The sequence below is a fragment of the Chaetomium fimeti genome, assembly GCF_033439085.1.
Source record: "Chaetomium fimeti strain CBS 168.71 chromosome Unknown B0H64scaffold_3, whole genome shotgun sequence".
Lineage (NCBI taxonomy): Eukaryota > Fungi > Ascomycota > Sordariomycetes > Sordariales > Chaetomiaceae > Chaetomium > Chaetomium fimeti.
In genome coordinates, this window is record NW_026944331.1 from 3,393,013 (window position 1) to 3,403,380 (window position 10,368).

At 56.3% G+C, this 10,368-nt stretch overlaps 1 protein-coding gene across 1 annotated transcript; it reads left to right on the forward strand.

Moving 5' to 3' along the window:
- Nucleotides 1-23: 23 nt before the first annotated feature.
- Nucleotides 24-645, forward strand: B0H64DRAFT_130179 (uncharacterized protein). The gene has a single exon (XM_062798107.1). The coding sequence runs from the start codon at nucleotides 221-223 to the stop codon at nucleotides 590-592; it is 372 nt and encodes a 123-aa protein (XP_062661220.1). The 5' UTR covers nucleotides 24-220; the 3' UTR covers nucleotides 593-645.
- The last annotated feature ends 9,723 nt before the right edge of the window (nucleotides 646-10,368 follow it).

Genomic DNA, 10,368 nt, shown 5'->3' on the forward strand with positions numbered 1-10,368 from the left:
TTGAAGAATCCAAGAAACCCGTCCGGCGAATGCCATGACACTCTGTGGTCTCGTGGGCGGTGGCACCACTATTCCCGGCGTGGTGCTCCAACTGGCTCCCCCGTGGTTGGGGTAAGAAGTGGGAGACTCCTAAGCGGAAGTTCCCTTCGCCCCGGTCCAATCCCCAAATGAACATCAGCTGTGTGCTTCTGGCGAGTGAGGAATCACGCCAGAAAACAGAATGTGCAGCTCAAAACCCATATTGGATGTCACCGTTGCTCTCACCATTTCCCTTTCGTCTGCAAAGGTGCAGCAGCTGTGGACATCTCGGAGAATGAAGGGTCTCTTTGCTCCACAGACCTCCGGCAAGCCTGGCGATTCGCCCTTGGGGAGGACCTCGACCTTGTCCTTGCCCTTGTCGCTCTCTCTTCGGTCCGTCCCCGGCTCGCTCCCCATGTCGAGATCGCTGTGGGGGATGAGCCACCCCGGATCGGCTGCACTGCCGAAGCCTGCCGGCATCTGCTTGCTTTTCCTTTTTGTTCTCTCGTTCGCGATCGCGATCGGGGAGAGCACAAAAAAAGAAAAAAAAGGAAAAAGAAGGATGGGAATCTGAGATTCGTGATTACGGGTTCACCTGAAACCGAGATTTGCGATCCACACACCCGCCGGCCGCCGTGTGCTGATGCGAACGGGCACCTTTGATTCAGCCCGGGCGTGGTCAGCTTCGCCGGCCGGCCCAGTGACCGACCGGTACACTCGGGGGTCGCGCGTCTCGGCTTTTTCGGAGGGGGCAAAAATGAGAACACCCTGTCTGCGTCCGCACGAGGACACGCAACGACGAGAAACGAAAAAAAAAAAAATTAAAACCCGCAAAGGTGCCAACGACGCCATCTCGGAGTTTCGCGGCAGACAGAACCTTCTCGTGTTGGTTCTCCGACTGGCCCGATAGTCGCCGGGTACTTTCGCACTTCAGTCTGAGACAACAAGATGTCATCATGCTCCCATCTGAGACAATGTGCTCGGCGGAGTTCGCTTGGTTCTTCCCAGCCCAGCCAGCAGCAGCACCAGCACCAACACCAGCAGCCCAAACCCAGCCGTGCCAGCCCAGGGAGGAACGGAACGGGACTGTGACAGGCAGTTAAGGGGGGGTGTGCAGCTGTCGATCTGTGCAGACGAGACAGATTGCGCTAAACTTTTCCTGTTGAACCTCTTCCCGGTTTTTCTGCTGGCTTGCTTACCGAGCACCGCGTATCGGGGAGACTCGCGATAGAACAAGATAACATAACGTCCGCTAACGCTAGCGCTTGGTGAGATGGATGATAAGCATGGGGATGCTCAGCTGCCTGCTGCCACTCATCTTGTTCTTCTTGGACAGGCTGATGTTTATTGCTGTCGTGATGTTGATCATCTCTCCCCGGGATTTGGCACATTCCTCACTAGCGCCAGCCACGGCATCATATCGCGTTTCGGGATCGAGACGCTGCCATGGACTCGGATTACGGGAGAAGGAGAAGGAGACAAACAAACGAAAAGACGCCGGACGCCATCCAACGTGGGAAATCCATGGGCGGTGATCACTCGGGGGATTTCCTGTTTCTTTTCGCAGCTCGTGTGCACGCCAGACAGTGTCTTGTTCTCTCTTCAGCGTGCGTCGTGAGTTGGTGGCGGCGTTGCTGAGTCTGATCGTCCTCAGTGTGTGTGGTCGACGAATCAGCTGCCCATTTCGGTGAACCGGCCAATCACCGTCCGGGACCCTGGCAGGTGGGCGAGAAGGATTCTCGGTGCTGACGGTGAAGGGTTTTTTTGGTTCTTTTTTTTTTTCAAGTCATTTGAGCCTCCACTGAAGCCGGCATGAGCGAGTTCCGAGACTGCACACACAAAGAGAGACTCGACATCCTGGCAATGCTCTCAGCCTCAAGCCTGTCGTCCGACATGTCATGCCAAAAACGACTGGAATTGCGGCGTGGCCTCGTCCCCCGAAAAAGCCGGCGCCTTCTTCTACATCCAGACCCCCGGCCCCCGTTGTTGTCTCAGCCCGCGGACACTCGGAGGAACGGTTGCTCGTGCAGGAGTTCGTGCTGCCGGCCGCTTGGATGGTGCCCAAAAAGAATGAGCTATCAAAATCGGCGATCATTCACGCACATGGCCTGTGGCTTGTTGGCCTTGTCGTCGTTGACCAGGGGCGTCAGGCCGTCCATTGGCCGCCTGCCGAGTCGCCCGATGCCTGCACAGGACAAGTTTCGGTTGTTGGTGGTTCGACTCCTCGTGGGGTGGGCGTAGAAAGCTGAAATTGTGCCTTGGGGTTCAGCCAGGACACCGATCGGGACCTTACCTATCGTGGCATCAGTGCCCAAGCCAAACGGCACGATGACTGGTCTCGGCTGAAGAGATTTTTTTTCTTCTCCTCTCTGGCTGACATGATGTCCGCGCATGAAATCGCCTGACCGAGCCCCGACAGGTTCAGTTCAGATCTCCCAAGCTTCAAACTTTATTAAGCCATGCAGGACCTGCAGCAGCTTGCCCCGGCTGAATGAGACGGCGGCAGAGACGGGCGTCAACGTTCATGTAGTCAAGTTGCATGCGGGCGAGACCGGGCCTGGCCCGCGGCTTCGTTGAAACGCCCCTGAACAACAGCGGCCCATCTTTGTTGAACCACCTTACTGCGTAACTACCTGCCCCTTTTCCTTCGAAGGGAGAACGAAGACGGAAAGTATCTGATATCTGAGCACAGTGGTGACTGCAGGGAGGACTGTTCAACATAAGTTAGCGCCGGGGTCATCTCCGTGGCTCCCACTGCCACTGCCACGCGACTCCAAGACGCCTCCCGCCAACGAGTTCGAGTCTCGACTGCACAAAACAGCCGTTTTGCCGCCCCCCCCTTTGTTTTCTTTTGGACCGCTTGATCGAGATCTTCAACTTGTGTTCCCCTGGCCCCCGGACATGCCGCCCGTCGTCAAAGGCAGCGTAACATTCATCGCGAGATCTGAACCTGGTCCAAGACGGCGCGGCTTCTGCCGCGGCGAGTCCGGCCAATCAACATCGTCCAGGCTTCGGCAACTTCAGCTTGAGCCAACCAGGTTGTGCAGAGCGCTTGTCTTGTCTGGAGGCTCCTCGAGTTCACCGACAGGGTTCGCGAACCAAACGCAGAAGCAACTGTTTGGTTAGTTACATTGTAGTTTGTTGTATCACTTTGTGTTGAGCGGCAAGGCGACAGGACAGGGGGAAGACGGTTTTTTTTCCTCTTTGCTTCTGGTCAGCCACCCCGGCCGTGCCAAGGCACACAGAAGCGAAATGTGGGAATATTGAAAAACGGCCAAAAGGAGGTGAGACTGCAGCGGGTGTTTTTGACGATGTGCCTCTTGTCTCGTCCGGGCGTTACGTCTGATTCCGGCCGGCCCGAGGCTCGCGGGCGTGATATTCACTGCTGCCCGGGTTGCTCTGCTGCCAGATTGAGCGAAAGCCACGCCGGAATACTCGGGGTCTCGAACACGCCCGAGGACAAGTATGTGCATACATACAATAAGCACCGAGGGCGATACAATGACACAGTGCCCAAATCTACACTAATGAGGCTCAACGGCAGCCTCGACGGCAACAAGGGGTGGCAGCAAAAGCCGAAGCCCCTGTTCTTGGGCGTTCGTCCCTTTTCTCCAATTCTCCTTGTTGATGCCAAGTCAAGGGCCAATGCAACCCTCTGAGCCTTGTCCTGCCTTGCCCTCCGCATTTTCTGTGGAGCTGCGCCTGCGGACTTTTTTCTTTCTTGCTCGGAGTGGAGCCAGGCTAAGAAGGAAAAAGGCAAGCGCATCCAGTCGCCGCCAAGCCCCTTGCAGGCCTCGTGGTCCCCTGCCCCCGCAATCTGCAAATGCAGGCGCGACAGAAAGGGGGATGGCGACCTCAGAAGAGGATTGGTGCGAGGAGGCAGTGAAGGCCGAGTCCTGCACTTTGTTCACAAACGGGCTCCCGGCAGGCAACGGTGGGCGCAGAGACAAGGCTGCCGGTCTCGTTTCCTGTCTCGTCGTCTCGGTCTCGGTGTGGTGACGAGTTCGGTGAACTGGACTTGGGTCTGGTCAACTTGGACCTGGGCTCCCATGGTACCGGGCACGGGAAGGAGAGGGAAGGCCGTGTTTCACTCAGAAGATGCCGGTCTGTTGGGACGTGCTCTTCCGCTCCCGCACCGCAGCATTGCGATTACTAGTGTACAGAGCCACTCGCTGACGGCGCTAACGCAACGACCCAAACAAGAGGGTTCCAGGGACGACTTTGTCAACGAAGAGGGGACCATGATGACACAAGTCGAACGACCTCACCCAACAAACCCCATCCCATCATGTCAGGTTCCTGCATCAGGACCCCGCCCGGTGACGACGGGCAACGGCGTCCGGCATGGGACTCCTGTGGATGGAATGTCCAGAAACACAAGAAAAGGCGGGGTAGAAACCGCACACCTTCGGCACTCATCTGACTGTTGCTAAAAACTGCGAACGAGATCGTCTTGCCTAACGCTTTTGAGATTCGGAGGATGGAGTCGATGGGGAGCGAAAACCTGGGGAAATTGAAGATGGAGTCAAGTCGATGAGGCCTTGTCCCTGTCGAATTGCGCCACAATTTTGCAGAGCGCCTTGGCGATTCCCCAAAAATGCCAGCACAGGCCCAGGAGCACCCCTCTTTTTGTGTTTCAATTCCATGTCGCTCACACATTGTCGTCGGCAGGGACCTGGACCAACTGTCCGGGACTGGAGAAAACAGACGAGCTCGATCCTGCAGCGCTCGTACTCGCCTAGCACAGCAGCAGCAGCGGGACCTGGAGGAGAAGCGAGGTTCCTTCGATCCTGGCCTAATCAGTGTTGTCTGTTTTTGATGAATTTGTCGAGTTTGAGACATGCTAGTTTAGCGATTCAGCGTCCTCACTTGAGGACATGGGAGGAAGCAATTCGCACTTTGGTCCCAGCGTTCATCTCATCAATAGGTACATACTGTACTCTGGTAAGCCCCTTCTCGGACACCCGGCACCGCTGATGCAGCTGTCGGTACCAACCGCCGCCGCTCACTGGAGGAATCGCTAGCGCCTGCATCCCAAAACTTCTCGAGACCAACCGGCGCGACCAGCACATGATGGTACCAATGAGGGTTCATCCCAGAAACTCGCGAGAGAGAACTGGGTATGATTCAAGACTCTTGGGATGATGCACTCTGCACTAGCGCTCTTGTCATCCACGAGGACATGCACACCCCCGCGCTTCATCAACTGTCCAAGCAAGCAAGCAAGTGAGCGACGAGCATTATCCGTGAGGATGGAACGGGATTGGGATGGGATGGGATGGGTAAGAAACGAAAGAATGCTCCGAAACCTCCCACATGACACGCGCGTTGTGGCACCTCACCAGCGCTAGCGTCGAAGGTCCCAATTCATCAATTCATGCACCACGACGCGCGCGCCGGGTCCGTCGTGGGACAGGAGGATTGACGCTCGTTAACCCTTCCCTCAACGCACCCAACACGAAGCTCAACTGTGGTAATGTGCGGAATCCTGTGCAGGAGTCAGTCTGGGCGACAGACCTCGTCATCCTCGCCATTCCAGCGCACCGGATCCGCACGGCGCCGCCGACGCACTGCAGCAACGCAACCGCCCCGGGGGGGGGGGGGGTGGGGGGTTGACGGCCGGGTTCGCGAAACTGGCCGACATGAACAAGAAACCGGGCTTCGCCGGGCTGGATTACGAAATAGCCGTGGCGGGGTTCTCGATCGGCAGCATCTGATCCCAAGTCTCTTTTGTTTCTACCCGTTGCCCTGTCAGTGCCTGCTCTTCAATCACACCATACACAGTCGTGGTCGTCGTCCTCGTCGGCTATTCTGAGCCTGCCATCTTAGACAGAGCGCGGGATTCTTGCTCTCGTCTGCAGAGATCTGCAGGGACTCGCAGGAAGTTGTTATCATCGTTAATCTCACTGGAAAGGAAGGGGTCCTACCTGCATCTGTCTTCCCACACATCGTTTCTTCCCTCGTTGGCTAAGACAGGCACTTCCCTTGCCAGTGCAAGCTCAAGTGCGTGCCACCCCAAGAAAGGGTGTGGTGGTGGGATTGGCAGATGGCACGCACCCAATGCAGCCGGCTTCCTCATTCTGGCAGCCACCCTCCCGAAGCTGCAGCAACACACTCGGCCGCCAACGCGGGTTGCCCGAAAAGGGGCCCCAGTACGACGCAGTAGCGTCATGTACGCCCGCTCTACTCGGTGCTGCACACACGCTCACCAACAGTCTGGAGCGAAGGTGGTTGCCGACCCCGTTCTCATAGGTCGCTCCCCCACGCAAGACGATCTCTGCTTCACACCCACCCACTCTACTTGAGGAGTCAAGCCGACCTCTCCAGCCTCAAGCGGGCTTCCCAGGTGCTGCAGGCTAGTGGCGCACATCTGGGGACCAGACGACGGGACAGGCTGGGGCGTCGAGTAGAGTTAGCTGAAACCGTATCCTGCAGAGGAGACGATGTTCGTTGCTGCCGCAACCACAACGCAACCTGTCGGCGTTCCTGGCTCCAATATGCATCCACTTACGAGACACATCTGCTGCAGAACGACAGCTGATCCTCCGCAAGGAGGAAAAGGGGGCACCGTCGAGGAAAAACACTGTCATGCCAACTGATGCCAGCCCGGCCAAGTTTTGCCACTCCTCCCCCCCTTTTTACGTATCCGTATCGTCACTTTCCCCTTTTCTCCAGCACAGTAACACCCAACGAGCTATTGCATACCACGCCAAGCACCTCAACGACTGACACCACCACCACCATCCCAAACTGCCCCCCCTCCCCTGCCCTGCCTTCCTCGACACCTACACTAAGCCAATATTGTGCAAGCCAGAACCGGCTGGAAGGAGGAGGAGGAGGGGCGCATGCAAGAGCATGGCGTGCATATCCGCCACCGGCCGCCCACACCAGGCCACCACCACCACTGCCACTGCCACCACCACTGCCACTGCCACCACCACCACCATCATCATCTCCACACTCCACAACTCCCCACACTCACTCCCACCCAACCGTAACCGTCTCTGCGTTACCACCCTCCCTTTACACAATAGTACATAACTGAGACCGGAATATCTCTCACCTGGTCTCAGCCAGTCGGAAGGCCCAGATTGCTAACAAGCTGCTTGCTCTTTCTGCGCGCGGCCTCCCCCAGCTCCACTACACTACGTAACTCCCGCGCCGTTCTTGCAAGGGCGCTTACCCGGATGAGGGGAGGGTGCGACGCTGGTCCTGCGAGATGGAAGCGCCACCGGGGGCTCACTCACTTCACTTGACTTCACTTGACTGACTTTGACTGACTTTGACTGACTTTGCCTGCCGGCCGGCTGGCTGGCTGGCTGGCTGGCTGGCTGGTATGCCTAACCCACTTAGCCCAAGCCTAGTCTAGTCTAGCTTCGCCCATATGGGGGGGAGGTTTTGTGTCAAAGGGGGCTGTAGGGTTGTAGCGATGGGTGCTGGGGGGCGAGGGAGGGAGCGAGGGAGTGGTGTGTCCCGGGGCCGTGATTGGTTCTGCCCTGGGTGGCCGCGGCGGCACTTGGGAGGAGATTGTAATGTCGTGTTTTTGTTATGCTTTGTGCTGTTGTGGTGGTGGTGTTGTTACGCGCTGGGTGCCGTGGTTTGCTCCCACGGGTGGTGGAAAGGGGGAAGGGGTTGGCCAGCTGACTTTTGACTGACTGTGTTTTTGGCGCTGGCTGCCCTGGATGCGTGCCGGCTTCTTTCTCCCCCCTGAAGGCCCGAGACAGTGTCTTTGTCCCTCCGGGACTCTGGACGGGCCCGGGGGTGGGTGCATTGGGGCGATAGGTGCGCAGATTTGAGATCAGATGAGGGAGGGTAGTGGTGGTGGTGATGGGGGTTGTGGGGTTGCCCATCCATTATTTCCCGCGTGATAGTTAAGGGGGGTGGACTAAGACTGATGTGCCATCTTCTTGATTTTTTTCTGTGTCGACTGACTGACCATGTGAGGAATGGCTGTGTTAGAGACCTTGTTTTTCCATCTACATCATTGGGCGGCCGCCCTGAGGCCACCAGTTTGAGGCCGGTTTGTTTTGTTTTGAAGAGTGACCCTTGAAAGGCGCAGGTGGTGGGAGGTTGTGGTTACTTTCTTTGCTTCTCCTATCTATTCCAGAGATAAAATGGTCTTACTAGCGTAGCATATCAAGGTCGATCCAGACCGTCGGCAGCTCCCCCCTATCCGCCCAAAGCTCAGCTGGCCTGGGTTTGTCTACAGACTCCAGTCCCTGAGTCGTCAAGTGACCTTCTAGGCTAGTGCTAGCTTACAGATTTACTTAGGCGCCGAGTGTGGCTGCGAAGCTCGAGGCTCGCGTGAACTTGCCCCCTTTTAAATTGCGGTGTGGCAAACCGATGGATATTGTGACGTCCGGTGTCTCCCATTCTGTACTTTCCACAATCACCTATATGTGAAGATACCCAGTTGGGGATAGTACGCCCAGCTGGCTTCCCAGGACGGAGTAGCACACCAGGCGACACAGCGTGAAGTAACCGTTCCCCTTTCACTTCGGAACATTCGATGTCACACCATCGACGCCGCTGCCCTCCCTCGCCACTTCGTTTGGTGAGAAAGTGGAAGATGGGGTGAGAATAGGACAGTTGCGGCCGGGTAGTGGCACTCTAGACGTCATGGGTAACAGACACGGGCGGCCGGCTGAGGGGATATTATGACATAAATCAAGGCGACCACCCGAGGCCCGGCCTATCCGATGATTCTGATCTGGCCGAGCCCAGTGGCGTCGTTGGGTGAGTGTGCAGATATCCGCCCTAGTTCGGGAGGCTGCCGGATCGTGCGTATGTTTGCTGCGGCCGTCCGGATCTTGTGGCTCGTGTTACGACGGTGCAGAAGGTGTGACTATCCGTTCGGCTGTTTGCGCTCCGGGATCTCAGGGTGTGGTTGATGTGACGAAGCGCCGAGTTTGCTCCGCCTCGACCGAATAGGTAGGTAGGGTACCGTGGGTCAGTGTCTCTCTCACTTGTCGACCTCTCTCTCGCCCGTATGACAAGCAAGTAAGGACGAGTCATATCACACAACTGTGTGTTGGAAGTGATAGGCCTGGGTCAATCAAATCACATGGTACCTAGCTAGAGGAGGCTGGTCGAGGTGGTAATGCCGGCGCCAACTGTGTGATATCCCCCCGAAGGCTCGTCAAGAAGACCGTGACCTTCTCTAGACTGCCGATGAGAGCCGGTGTTGCACTGCAAAAGGTAAGTTGTCGGCCTCCTCTCCGGGTTGTGTCCCCAAGGCGAGAAATGGTTGGGTCGATGCAACGAAGTACAATATTCAAACGTCGCTAGCTCCAGCGCGGTGCAGGTCACATGTTGAGTGAGGCGAAATAATAATAGGTGACATGTTGTGCTACAGTACTGTTCATGTTCAGATCTTGTGATAGAGAGTTTAGCACTTCATGTATTCCCGCCGTTCATCTCTTGCTTCTGGCTGGTTCGGGAGAGATTAGTTCTTTTACTGGCCAACGTCGCTCGTTTGTTTCTCGTCTTCCAACTCGTCCACATCCGAAGGCCCAAGACAGAGAGGAAAGCTCACTGTTTCAGATATACCATTCCTTGCCTTGCTAGCCCTTTGTTGAGGGGGATACATCTCAGCACAGCAACCCAGAACCGATCGAGACTGGAGGTGTTCACAGTGTTTCTAGAGAGGAACGCACTGCGCGTGTATGTATATAGAAAATAATGGCTGTTGTAGCGCTAAATACTCTGTCCATCCCAAGCTCTGTTTCCCGTCCAAACACCAAGTGTCGGTCTTAATATCAAGTATCCGCTGTAAGCCCTTGTCTCCGTTCCAGTGTTTGATATCTATCGTAGTTGTGTGCCGCTTGTACGTGATTATCATGATTGTGTATGAAATCTAAGATGTTGAGCCTCCTGTAAGCTACCTACCTATTCTCGCCGCCTCACGCCTATCGACTTTTCATCATCGCATTCACGACAACAAAACAATAAATGTCGCCCGGACAACTCACACCCTATAACCTAGTTCATTCCCAAGCAACCCAGTCCGAAAACACCCATCCACCCATTCCCAAAAGTCCGAGATGGCTGCTAAACTCGGACCCGGCGTAACCCTCGATGACGCGACGAAGTTCCTAGGGAAGAGGCGCACATCCGCGTCATGACTGCACTGGTTAAAAACTCCATGAGGCGGGTTGGGTTGGCCGGACCGCTGCCCGGAGCGCAAGCTCTAATGCCTAGCACCGACAATTGCCATCACCACGCCTTTTCGACGGCGGTCACTGCGGCTGGAAGAGGAAGGGTATGAGCTGGGGGTGACGGGCAGGGACGAAGGGATGTTCAGAATGCTGGGAAAAGACAAGGTTGGGAGATCAACGTCGCTGTTTTACG

What these genes read in the sequence shown, in the direction of transcription:
- B0H64DRAFT_130179 (XM_062798107.1), top strand. Translation starts at nt 221, where the DNA reads ATGTGCAGCTCAAAACCCATATTGGATGTCACCGTTGCTCTCACCATT.